This window comes from Arvicola amphibius, chromosome X (genome assembly GCF_903992535.2).
Source record: "Arvicola amphibius chromosome X, mArvAmp1.2, whole genome shotgun sequence".
NCBI classification, from domain to species: domain Eukaryota; kingdom Metazoa; phylum Chordata; class Mammalia; order Rodentia; family Cricetidae; genus Arvicola; species Arvicola amphibius.
In genome coordinates this window covers 292,205-305,582 of record NC_052065.1, presented here as the reverse complement: position 1 = coordinate 305,582, position 13,378 = coordinate 292,205, and the positions used below count along the sequence as shown (strand labels likewise).

Genomic DNA, 13,378 nt, shown 5'->3' with positions numbered 1-13,378 from the left:
GGAAATCAGTTAGCACTCTACTTTTTTATACAGTCCAAGACCACAGCCCAGGAAATGGTGCCACTCACTTTCATAACAGATCTTCCCTACTTCAATTAGCCTAATCAACATTAGGCTAACTACAGGCATGCCCAGAGGCCAAATAATTCCTCAGAGGTATGCCTGGAGCCTTGTTTCCCAGGTGATGCCAGAACTTGTCAGGCTGAGAGTTAACACTAACTACCACATAGGTTAATATGAATGTGTGTGATTCACACTCATTCACATTCAGTTTATTGATATAATATATGTGAATATGTGTAATTAATATATAAATATTCTCAGTGATATGATCATCACAATAAGCACGCCATATATCATTACCATATACATTTACACATGCACACACAGTGTGTTTGTTATAGACATAAGTGGTATCTGGCTTATTATCACCCAGTTGTATTGTTTCAACATACTACTTAATACTCATCACTCACTTTGTGTTTCTACATTTTCTGCATTTGTTTCTATCCTTTTACGATTCCTATATGCTTTAATGAATTAGAGAATTTTACAGTTCTGCCCTTTGATTAGCTGAATTTTCACTTTTTTGTTGTGTGGTTCTAGTGTTTATAGCCATCATCTTTGTCATCCTCTATATCTGTTGACATTGCTCTATCATGTTGGAACTTCACAATATCTATCTCTAGTCCTGAACTGTTGTCACATATTTCATTTATATACATGTTATAAAAACTGACTATTGATTCCTGTAGTTAACTGGGGTTTTTCCTTTCATTTTTATGAATTCTAACACAAATTGGGAAGATAATGGTGGAAAATTCTGCGTTTGTGTTTTCATGTGCTTTTAACTAGGTCTTGACTTCCTGCACCATGCAGACTTGGGTTACCAAGAAAGCACTTGCCTGTTTGTAGGTATCATGTAGAACATCGAACACTTGTGTTATCAACAGCAGTTGGCAGTACCTGCTAACTTACTATGCAAACTTGGTAAGTAATCTTAAAAGGTTTTCTAAAATCTTTTTTTTTTTTAAGTTTTTATTTATCTAGGTGTTTTGCCTCTCCTGGGTACCATAGGCATACCAGGAACTGAAGTTACATGTGGTTCTGGCCACCATATGGGTGCTGTTAACTGAACCCAGGTCCTGTGGAAGAATAGCTAGTCTCCTTAACTGCTGAACCATCCCTCCAGTCCCCATTTTTCCTATCTTAAATATATGTTAAAATATTGCTCAGACCCTGTCACAGAGGGTTCCTTCCACATGTTAAGGGAAAATTGATGAAATAAACCAAGAATGCCACCTGCAGATAACATCACTGAAATGCTACCCCTGCCCCACAGAGTCACTGACTCCAATTCAGCCTGTAGACATGAAACTAATTTTTTTATTGTTTTATCTATACTATTTTTAAATTATATATTTCTTCAGTGATCCTTGGTTTAAGTTTATAGCTGTCCATTGTGTTTATGCTATATAGGCTCAGTTTTTAAAGGACATTAAATTTAGGCCCTCAGAATTTGTATACAAAATTAGAGTTATTGTTTAAAACAGCAGTACCATACATATACGCTATAAATCTAAGTTTAAAAAGGAAGAGATTTCTTCTTTATTCAGGAATGTGTCTAAACAGGGCATTGATATACAACAATGACAAAAAGACTGTACTGAAATCAGGCTTCTTTTGTTGTAATTCTACTCATGAAACCTTTTTGCCCAAGTCAGTTTTACACAATTCTGCATATATAGGAAATATAAAACATTTACTGATGATAAATCATACACAAATTTATTCTAAAAAAGGTTTTTGGTACAACTTTATCATTAACGTGAAAGCAGATTTTTATACTAATAAGATGAATGTGCCTAATTTTACATAAATATTAAGTCATGTATTATGTAGAGCTATCTTCATTGGTTTTTCAAAGTTGATCAATATTTTGAATTTATAATCTTCATTGCCAAGAATACCACTTTGTATAAATATGTAGAACAAAATATTTAAGGCAATTTCAGAAAATTTTGGAAATTTCTGTCCTAAGCCATCATCCCACTATTTCTATTGTAATTATTATTATTATTATTTTGTGAAACTGATGTCAGATCTTGGGAGATGGCTCAGTGTTCAAAGCACTTGCCTGGCAAATATGAGGACTTGAGTTTGGATCCCCACCTGTAATAATTCTATCCTGGGATTTCCCTGAGCAAGCTGTTTAGCAACAGTAGCCATCTCAGTAATTTGATTGAGACCCTACCTCAATCAGTAAGGTGGAGGAGAAATCAAAGATAATTCCTAGCATCCACCTTGAGGCCTTCCACATAGAAGTCAAACTTGCATATACACAGGGGAGAGGGAAGAAACTCAATTCAGCAACTCAGACATCCAAAAATATAGTAACTTGATACTAGCGTGTTGAGCAGTGGTATATAAAAATATGAAGTCTTTGTCCATAATTAAGCCATGCAGTTTCTATGAGAGCAGAAGCCTGTATACCTGGGGAAAGCACTGTAGATCATAACATCTAACAGTCTCAGTTCTGAGAGTGTGGTGGAGACATGTGCAGTACATGTGTTGTTTGTTCAGAACCAAAGCTGAAGTGAGGTTACACACACACAGCATGGGTGTGAGCCCTGCTGGGAGCCCCTTGTATTCTTCATAAGTTTGAATTGATTCTTGGTTGTACTTTCAGAAACCTTGGACTATTGCCAATTGTTTTTGGTAAGCTCTCCATTTGGTTACGTGACACCATATGGGATCAGTTTAATAAGCTGTGGTCTGATCTGAGGGAAAGTTATTCCACAGTAATTTAACATAAAGAAATCAATAAAATGATAGGTGATCTAAGGAAACAATTCAGAGGAAACAATTCAGATAGTCAGTTTTCACCTTCCTGTGCCCATGTCATAGTTTCATGAGTAAAAAGAAAATTGAGGATGGTGGCCTGATTTTAATTCCCTGTGGATAAAGGTTCATGGAGACCTGCCCTACTTCTTGTAACTATTATTATACTTATTTTTTTAAGTCATTAGCATCTTGGCATACTTTTGTTTCAGTAAAATACTGTTATAGATTTCAGGCTTCCAGAATCTATTGGGAATTGCACATTGAGTTTTATATTTCTTTTGGAGAACAGATGGACCATATGTGTGTGCACATGTGTGCTTTTGTTTCTCTCTGTCACTGTCCTGAAGCTCACCTCCAATGTCTCTACTGACATTGCCTTATGGCCCCTGGAAGGGAAGTCACTTAACACAAACAACATGGTGCAAGGCCATAAAAAGGAATGAGGCTAGATCCTTGCTGCGGAAGGAAGAGCTTTAGAAACATGGTCAGTGAGAGAAGCCAGACACAAATGGTCACTGTGTGATGTGTATTTATGTGAAATGTGCAGAGTAGGCAAATCCATGGGCACACATATCCAACTAGCAGTTCTGATACTCCTGAGAGGAGGGGTAGAATGACTGTGAGTAGGAGGAAGGTTTTCCTTTAGTGTGATAGAAGTGTTTTTTGGGTGGTGGTTCCTTAAGATGTCATTGTACTAAATATCACCAAAGTGCACATTTTCAAAATGGTTAATTTTATGTTAAGTGATTTCATTTTACTTCAACTAAAAACAAAGTGCAATCTTGAGGATGCTGGGGTATATTTAGTTATAGGGAGCTCCAATTGGAATGTTCTTGTTGTATTGGGGTAAATGAGTCTTGAAGGCAGAACTGTTCTGAAGCTCTGTAAAGTAATAAACAGGGTTTAGAACAAAATGGGAATGGCTTTAGAATGGGCCTTAACGGAGGGTATTCCTGAGTTTGGACATTTCAGCCATGTTGACTTCTCAGCTGTGTTGAACAGTAACTGGATGAAAAGTTAGAGGGTAGAAAAATAGGTGAATACTGGATCAGGCATGCTCAAATAGGACATCAGTGTGCTGAGATGTCACATCAGGGGTGTAGAAAGAATACCTACTTAAAATCCTGTAGCCCCAGCATTAAGGAGGCTGAGATAGAAGGGTCCAGGCCACTCTGCATCATTAATTTAATGAGATGCTGTCACTGAAGAAAAGTAGAACGGGGCAGGGATGCTGCTTAGTGGTAGAGAACTTGCATAGCATGTGCAGGCCCCTGAATTCCAACTCACACAGGAAAACTTACAAAGAAATCTTTCTGAACTCTAATATTCTTGTGAAAATATTTTACTTCCTTCGGTATTTTGCAATAAAGACAGAAAGGAAGAAAACAAATGTGGCAGAGAGATTGTGTAATTTTTGTGTTAATCTGTGTTATCAACTACTGCAAAGTTCTGTGACCATATATGGTCCATCCATCCTACTCTCTCTCCCTCCCTCTCCTTCCTTTGAATTACATTTACTGTAATTACCGTGTGTCTAGTCTAGAGTGCAGAGATCAGCATGGGATAGTATTCTTCCTATTAGCAGGAGACATAAAAATGATCCTTTGAATAACATAACAGAAGGAAGCACGGAATTCAGTGGAAAGGTTGGGGGTTACCTTATACTCCAGGAATTCTGTGTCCAATTTAGGGAATTAGCTAAACAGTAAAAATATAATGAGTTTCTTCGTTGTTTTTCTATTGCTCTGATAAAACACCATGACCAAGGCAAACTTGTACTTGTACTGAACCTGGAGCTCACTGACTGGCTAGATTGGCCAGATCTGCTTGCCCCTGCCCTACAGCATTGGGGTTACAGATGTTTGGTGCCATGCACAGATTTTATATGGATTCTGGAGAATCTGAATTCTGGTTCTCATTCTTGCAAAGCGAGCACTTCATCCACTGAGACATCTCGCCAGCCCTGAGAACATCAACTATTGATGATTCTTCTGTTTATGGTACTAATCATGGAGAAATCAGTCTAAAGCAGCTATTAAAGGACTGGTTTCTCATTTTAATTTACTGTGTTCAGCAATCAACTAATTATTTTTGGCAGGTTGTATAACCAGAAGAATGCCATTAACCAAAGTTATAATTCCCCTTTGTGTTTGTGTGTGTGTGTGTGTGTGTGTTGATCACACACAGATGATAAAATCAATTAGGCTTACAGAGTTTCACAACATATATAAAAGATAGTTTTCAGTTTTGAAACTCTGATTTGTGAGTTACCATCTGTTTTGGACCTAGGGAAAGGGATTCAGTTCTAAATTTTTTTTTCAGAACAGCTTGTAATAGGAACTGTTAGTATATTAATTGCTTATTGAATTATGATAGGGTTTAATCTTTTAATTTACAGGCAATTTGGAGCTTATTGTGGTGACAGCTGCTTATATTTTGATACTTTGTAGCATTTAGCTATTTCATCATAAGGCTTATCCCCCACCCTGTAATTTACAGCAACTCCGAGTAGTCATTTGCTTCCCCTTCAGCTTCCTTCAAAGAGTTTTGTGCTTTTCCACCACATTTTTCCCTTTTAAAAAGATTTTTTTATCTTTATTTGATGTATACGAGTGTTTGCCTGCATGTGTGTATAGGTGTCACATGCATATGCAGTACCAGAGGAAGCCAATATTCTCAGGAAATAGAGTTACAGATAATTGGAGCTGCCATGTGGGTGTTGTGAATTGACCTCAGTCCTCTGCAAGTGAGCAGAGTACTCTTTAATTGCTGAGCCATCTCTCCAGTCCCTCTTTCCCACTGCATTTATTTGTTTTTATTTTATAAGCATATTTGTGCCTCGTTTAATGTGGTTTAGTGCCTTTTAATTTCCATTCAGAGATTTTTGTAGGTGAATTTTTATTTTCTTAGATTCTTATGATTTCTTTATTTTTTAATATTGGAATGAAACTTGGAGGTCTGTGAACTTGACTGTCAAATCTCTTTCATTTCCTTCTTTTAAACAGCAGACCTATAAACATAACTCTGTAGGACTGATTTGAGTTTCCCGAAAACAGTTTATGATGGGTGATAAGCAGCTTCACTGGTGGCTTTGAGTTACAACAAACCTGCGCCTTTCAGCTATTGCTCAAGATGATCAAGTAAGAATTTGAGAGGCAGGAATTTAATTTCTCTGGTTCTTGCATTTTCCAGTGGTTTTAGATAGTTTGAATTCCAGGAGCTGGTTTCATTTATAACTAAAGAAATTTTACAAGGCTAGGAGTACATGTTGTCAGGCCATTGTTGGTTAGCTAATTTGTGTTCCTAGTTACTGAAAAATAACAAATAAATAAGTTTTTTAAAAATTTTATGTGTATGTGTGAATTTCTGCGTGTATGTATGTGTACCACATTTATGTGCCATGCTTATAGAGGCCAGAGAGTATTGGATCTCCTGGAACAGGAGTTACAGTTATGAGCCAGCTCACCATATGGAACTTGGGGATTGAATCTGGGTCTTCTGCAAAAGCAACCAGTGTTCCTCACCACTGAGCCCTCTTTCCAGCCCCTTAAAGAAAATTTTGGTATGATGTACAGTATGATGTTTTCATGAACTAGGAGCCTAGCTTCTTTGGAATTACTTCAGGGTCCTGCAAAATGGCTCAGAGGGTTAATGTACCCAGCAGCAAGCTTGTTAACTAGCCTCAGTTGGATACCAGGGATACACATGGTGGAAGGAGAGAACTGACTTTGGAAAGTTGTCTTCTGGGGGCCTCAAGTGCACACACAGATAGGTACTAAGTAAATTAGTAAACAAGTAGGTAAAAATAGAGAAGTAAATTCAGGCAGAGCCCTTTGAAATGGCAGTTCATAAAAAACATCACTCGAAAGGTTGAAATGGAGCTGGGGTATGATTGAACTCTTGCCTGACTCCTGCAAGGCTCTAGGTTTTACCCCTAGCACCGAGGGAAACAAAAGAATAAAGACATATTTATTTTTTGATAGTGCCTTTGCTTTTAGAGGAGCCAAAGATACAATATGAGCAGGCATGCTGATGCACCAACAAACATGCTAGATTTACTCTAAATGTTATGCATGTCTTTACCTGAGGGTGTGCACAGGTTGCATAAACTACTATCCTAAAACTAAAGTGCTTCCTAGGACATTATTATTAAGTAAAATTTGACTTAGGATGAGAAGGATCCCTAAAGGGACAATAGGAGTGAATTCATGAATTTTTATGACATTTGTTTCGCAAGTATTTCTGTTTCTCTGCAGGGTGGTCCTGGTCTTTGTGGGTACCTCTCAAGGTCCATGATTGGATGCTGGGTGGCCTATTGCTTCAGAGATCTACACATGTACTCACTGTGACGGTAAGCCCCTCCTTCATGGGGTCCCTCTGTTTTGTGCCTGCCATCCATTCTGCAAAGCTCGGCACTTGATTTCAAATTATATTTTAGGAAGAAGTTGCAGGTCTTTCTGCTGAAATTGCAGGGAGGGAGGGAGGGATAGAAGGAAGGAATATCAGTAACCTACTATGGTTTCCATGGTTACTTTTCACCTTTTATGACTGTCTAAAAGTTTTGGATCTTGGCTGAGTTAAAATAAGCTTCTCCAAGTGTCACTATAAGGAGACAACACCTTCAATAATCAGACATTCTTGTCAATATTATGCAATAGCTACATGTAAGCTGCAACTTTTATTGGGATGAGGCACAGGAGTATAGCTTTTATTTGGATCCCACATGTGAATGTTCTACTTCATTAGTTTGTGAATATGATTTCTGTCTGTCTACAGATTGACTTGCTGGCTGACTTTGAAATTTTGTAGTAAGTCATACAGATTACTCTGCATAAATCTAGTCAGATTAGAATTTACCTGAATTTACCCGAGAGCAGACAGTGGTGTGCGCACCAACTGATCAAGTTAACTGTACATCCAAAATAAAACTGATGCTGTAAAGGTTTTTACCTTGGAGTTAGAGTGCACTTCATCTGTAGAATATTTGCTTACCATGCATGAATCTCTGGGTTTCATCCCTAGCACTGTAGTGAAATAAGCAAGCAAGTAAACAAACAAACAAACAAATAAATAAATAATTGTTCCTTTTTATTTTAGAGTTTTATTTACATATATTTATATGTTCAGCTTCCTTTTTAATACCGTTTAAAGTAACTGATTCACTTTAAAACCCCACAAAGCTTTCCTAATTTTAAACACAAGATGACCCCCCCCCCCCCTTGCCAGCATAAGGACCTAGATTCAGAACCCATCCATGTAAGAGTTACATGAGGCAGTTGTGTGTGTAATTCCACATGAGCTTAACCTCTGACCTACATGTGCTCATGCATATCCACATGTGCACCCCACACACCCATGCACTAAATAGACCTTTGGAAAATCTTATAATGTCATTTTCAGAAGTTAAAGCAGAACTAGTGAAAATGGGTTTCACTTTTAATAAAATGAGATACATAATATTTCAGGCAGTTTTGGATTTTCTTTTCTGTTTTTCAGTTGATGGGCATCTTTTGTCTGCTCTAGAAAATGAGGTCCTGAACACTTGAATGAAAGTGTTTGTGTGGACATGCTTTGTTTCTTTGGTGTATTTATTTCAGGGTAGGGTTTCTGGACCATATGATAGTTTCCAGATCTGGAATAGTGGAGAATTATTAATCTTTTTTAAGTGACTGTTGTGTCCACCAATAGTTGGAGCTTTAAAAAAATTAATCTATTATGCGTGGGGATGTTTTGCCTGCATGTATGTTTGTACAACTCATCTGTTCCTGGAGCTCACTACAAGAGGACATCAGGGCCCCTGGAACTAGAGTTAGAAATCGTGAGCTGCCATAGGGGTGCTGGGAATAGAACTTGAGTCCTGACAGAGCAGCCAGTCCTCTTAACTGTTGAACCACCTCTTCAGCCCCGTTTGGGGAACTTTTGAACTGTATTTTGAATAGTCAAGGAAAACATGGGGAAGGGGAACTATTCTGCCTCAGTGTTTTGATTAGGTGTTAGATTGAGTCTGTAGTGATCAGCATCCCTTGTTCATAGTCCTTTCTTGGACCTCTTGTTAAAATAGTTGGGTGTGTTTGTGAGGTTTGTCCACTTAGAGATGTCAATCTAAACATCATTAGGCAGGATGGACCAAAGCAGTTGTTTTCTGTAGTAAAAATGGAAAAACCTGCCTAGGAAAGACCAAGAGAGATTGGGTGGGTGGGGTCATTGTTTTAGTTTGTATTTTGTTAGTAAAAGGAAATGTGTGAGGCTGGCTACTTACTAAAATAGAGAGGTTTGTTTAGCTCACAGTTCTGGAATCTTAAAGTTCAAACAGTATAGGTCTGGCTCATGCAGGGGCCCCCGTAGCTGTATTAACCTCATGGTCATCATATCACACTGGTAGGAATGCATGCAAGAGGGATTACATCACAAAACCAGGAGACAGAGGAGGGGAGGGACCAGTCTGTGACCTCAAGAGGGCTTGCCTCTTAAATGTCTACTACCACACTGCTTCCAGCATTTGAATCCTTGGGAGCACGCTCAAATCATTGTATTCAGTCCATAGTGGTCAGCAAACATCTTCTAATGGCTTATGTTTTATGGACCAAGTGATATGTTGAAGCCATTTGAACTTGCTGAACGTCAATCAGCTTGTATATATAGACTCTGGCAATGGTTGCTAACTTTAAAGTAGAAGAACACAGTGGTTTCTCAACTGTTTGGGCTGTAGCTCTTTGAGTTGGAGCTAAAATTTCCACTCTCAGGGACATGCTCCACAAAGGCCCTTGATGGGAATAACTTAAAACAAAGACGGTGCTGCCTTCTGCTCTCAGGACTGAGATTGAGGAACCCTGCTCACTGCTGCTGTTGCCTTTTTATTTTATTTTGCATTTCAGATATTATCAGTCTTGGGGCTGGGGAGATGGCTCAGATGGTAGAGTGCCTGTCAGGTAAGCATAAGGACCTAATACCCAAGTAGAAATTGGGTGCAGTAAATACTGACTCCAGTGGTTTGAGTGTGCCCCAAGGGTTCAGGTGCTGGCAGCAGTGTGGTAGTGTATATTTAAGAGGCAAGGCCTACCAAAGTCACAGACTGGCCCCTCCCCTCCCCTCCCCTCCCCTCCTCTGTCTCCTACTCTTGTGATGGTCCTGTGTGCCCTCTTGTAAACCTAGTTCTGAGGCAGGGGAGGGACTGGTAGATTCCCAGAGGCCCACTGGCCAGCCAGTCTACCCCAAATGGCAACCTCCAGGTTCAGTGAGAACAATAGAAATTGACATCAATTCTCTATGTCTGGCTTCTGAATTTGCACACATGTGCATGTGTACCCGTATATCTCATATGTGCCTACACACATACTCCACACAAATGCTACACAAAGTCTTAAACCAGGTATGGTGATATATTCCTTTAATCTGAGGACTCAGGAAGCTGAGGTGGGAAAATTGTGTCTATAACAACCTGGTGTATATAACAGGACCGTGTTTCAAAAAAACAAACAAGCAATAAAACAAAACCACAAAAATGTTATCAGTCTTTTGCCTGTGGAATTTAAACTGGTAAACTCTTAATCACCAAATGTAATTGCCTGTGCATGCAGGTAGAGAGAAGAGGCTCTTCAGATGTTGTGATGCGAATGCCCCAACAAGTTTGTGTATTTGAATACTTGGTTCCCAGATAGTGAGTGGTATGGTTTTGAGAGGTTGTGGCCACTTTGGGAAGTGAGGCTTAGGTAGAGGAGGTAGGTCACTGGGGCCAAGCCTCAACAATTATAGCTGAGCCTGATTCCCAGACAGGCTTATGTCTGTCTGTTGGTATCTTCCAAGCCTCCTGATTTGCCAGTCGTGGGGGACAGAAATCTGTGTTTAGAAGAGAAGATTTTAAGAAAATCTTGCTGCTTGGCTTGTGCACATCCTCCACTAGTGTGAAGTGGACTTCCTTAGCAGATGTCTGCTCTTACCAGGTAAACGTGTCCAAGAATGTTGCCTTCTGGGTCTGCCTCCTTGCATGCCTTTTGTGTAACATTAGCATCTGTCATGGGTGTGTACATGGGATCTAGCAGAAAATCTTGGGAGGGCAAATTTTAATTAACGTAATAAGGCAGCCAGACACAATAAAACTTTTTTGGCCTGCCTTTTGGTGAGGATAATCTTATGTGAAAAGCAGAGTTCTTTTTCTAACAGAAGACTCCCTTCTTTTCCTTTCTCAATCCTCTACTTAATCTTTGCTGGATTTTAATTATATTTTAATAAATATAAAACAGTTCATGTTTGTAATAGAAAATGGAAAATACAAAAAGCACCACACAGTGATGTAAATTCAATATAAGTCTCCCTAGAGCTAGTTATGAATGAAGATGAGGGTGTAAACACACAAAGCAAAGCAAAATGTAGTACCATGCACACACCTCCTCTTTTTTGTTGATTGACCGATTTGTGGGGGGTGGGGGTGGGGGTGGGGTATAAAGGTGTGCACCCATGACTGGGAGTGTGCTTGTTCTTGATACAAGCAGGCTCTCTCAGAGGCCAGAGGTACATGCCAGGTGCTGCTTTCCCAACTGAGCCACCTCCCTAACCCACACCTACTACTTTTTTTTCCCCTGCACAACACTAGCACAGACATTTTCTCCTAAATATTGTTTTAATGGCAGCATTTTATTCCACTGTGCTATTTCTTCCCAACCTTTCCTCGTTTGCAAATCTTCCACAATTGGGATCAAACTATAAAATGAATATTGGCCACATTTTTGGTTTTATCTCCTTCCCTTATCCCATTGTTAATCTGATGTACAAACAAAGAGACATCTACAGTAGAACAGGAAAGACAGAGAGGACTCAAGGGTCATTGTATTAGTTCATTTTTGTGGCCATAAGAAAATTCTGAAAGCCAGCTCCCTAAAATTAAGAGTTTTGTCTTGAAATACTACCGATTATGGAATGTACATGAATTTAACTTAGAGACTAAAGATGTTATGGAGAAAGAAGCCAGGGAGGTAAGAGCTGCTGAGACTAATACAGCAGAGAGAAGTACCCTTATGAAAAGTTATTTAGTATCCATACATGCATGTAATGCATTTGGATTCCCTGTCCTTTATGGAAGGGGTACTTTGAGACCATTTTCATCCTCTGGTTGACTGTCTTGGGTCCTCGTGGAAACAGGACCCCTAAGTCTGAGTCTCAGTAGATAATTCCTTTGTACTGCAGATTCTTTTAGCATAAAGAACAGCAGGCAATAGCAGGAACAAGACACTTTCTTACCTCCCTGAGAAACACAGACAGTTTGTCATGGCCATAAAAGTTCTCTGCATCATGGGACAAACTGTGAAAGGAGAATTTTTGCCATATAATGACGTATCAGATGTATCACCCACGCTAAAATTTGAGCACCTTGCACCATCTTCTCCACTGCAGAACAAGGTTGCCCTCTGGTGGCAAGTAATGAATTTACAGCAGCACCATTTCTCTGGGATAGGGAAGTCTCTAGTTTCCATTTTTAAAGATAATTACATAGCAATTTAGAGCTTGTTGATTTTGCGCAATCGTCTTGTTTCCCAACGATTAATAGCTATCAAATTCTGTTAAGCACACCTGAAAACTGATAATAAATAAATCACTTAACGGTCTGTGGATACTAAATCTTGACCTGTTTTGTGAAGGAACAGAAACTTCTGCAACCTTAAAGTCTTGAAAAGAAGACAGACAAACAAAAACAGTAGGTATAATGTTCTCTTAATTTCTTGAAGTCTTTAACACCAAATTACTATTTCTGTTGATACTTCTCTCTAGTGCAGGAGGTTCAGAGATGCCATCAATCTTAATGCCATTTTCTTTTTTCTTTTGTTTTGCAGGACAGGAAAGGGGGGAGAGGGGATTGATAAGTTGTGGATTCAACTACAAATGGAATTTTTTTATTTCCTTTCCTGTACAATTCCAACTCCAAAGACATCACATCAACTACTTGAAGGTGTCTCTATTGAAAACTAGTTCAGGCGAGAAAATAAACTCAGATGAAACACTCTTGTCTTCCCCATTCTGTTTGAGGCTGGGCATATATCTATGAACATAGCAAATGTTCTCTTTTATTCATAACTAGGAGGGTTGCAGAAAGTTTCCTGGAGCCTCTCAGAGCTCCAGGCTGAAGTGGGTGCCATCCTACTAACTAGTCAAGTCTTAAAGGAGAGCTGGGTTTCCACTTGCAAGTGACCGGATACCAGATGGCCAGCACGGGTTTCTGCACTGCTGCTTCCTTTGCTGGGCTTTTGTCAGCCTCTCCTTTCCTGAGTGACAATCAGTGATGTGAACTGTTACTAGGAAACAGGGCCTGAGTCTACGTGATGACTGTGGTATGTTTTCCTGACTCATTCACGTGGCCCCTTTGAGTAATTTTAGCAACATTTTCAGAGCTGTCAGATAAGAATACTGGCTAACATAATGGAATATCTGTCATATAGCCTCTATTCCCAAGACTCAGAGAATGTTGCCGAAGAAGAAGTGCAAAGACTGTAAGTGCCAGTGGTTGGGGGACTACTGCAAAATAGTATCTTCTTGACACAACCAT

The 13,378-nt window shown here is 39.2% G+C and overlaps 1 protein-coding gene across 12 annotated transcripts in view; it reads left to right on the top strand.

The window, feature by feature from the left end:
* Positions 1 to 13,378, top strand: part of Tbl1x (transducin beta like 1 X-linked) — a 169,978-nt gene that overhangs the window by 131,378 nt on the left and 25,222 nt on the right. For 4 of the 12 annotated variants that reach the window (XM_038316010.2, XM_038316012.2, XM_038316009.2 and 1 more), the window contains 3 exons: positions 7,101 to 7,195; positions 10,648 to 10,784; positions 12,477 to 12,532. In XM_038316010.2, the coding sequence (XP_038171938.1) occupies positions 10,768 to 10,784; positions 12,477 to 12,532 (73 nt within the window). In that variant the 5' untranslated portion in view covers positions 7,101 to 7,195; positions 10,648 to 10,767. Of the gene's footprint in view, positions 1 to 7,100; positions 7,196 to 9,719; positions 9,774 to 10,617; positions 10,785 to 12,476; positions 12,537 to 12,618; positions 13,164 to 13,378 lie in introns of those variants that run through there. The other 8 variants (XM_038316018.2, XM_038316017.2, XM_038316014.2 and 5 more) reach the window with 7 other exon arrangements.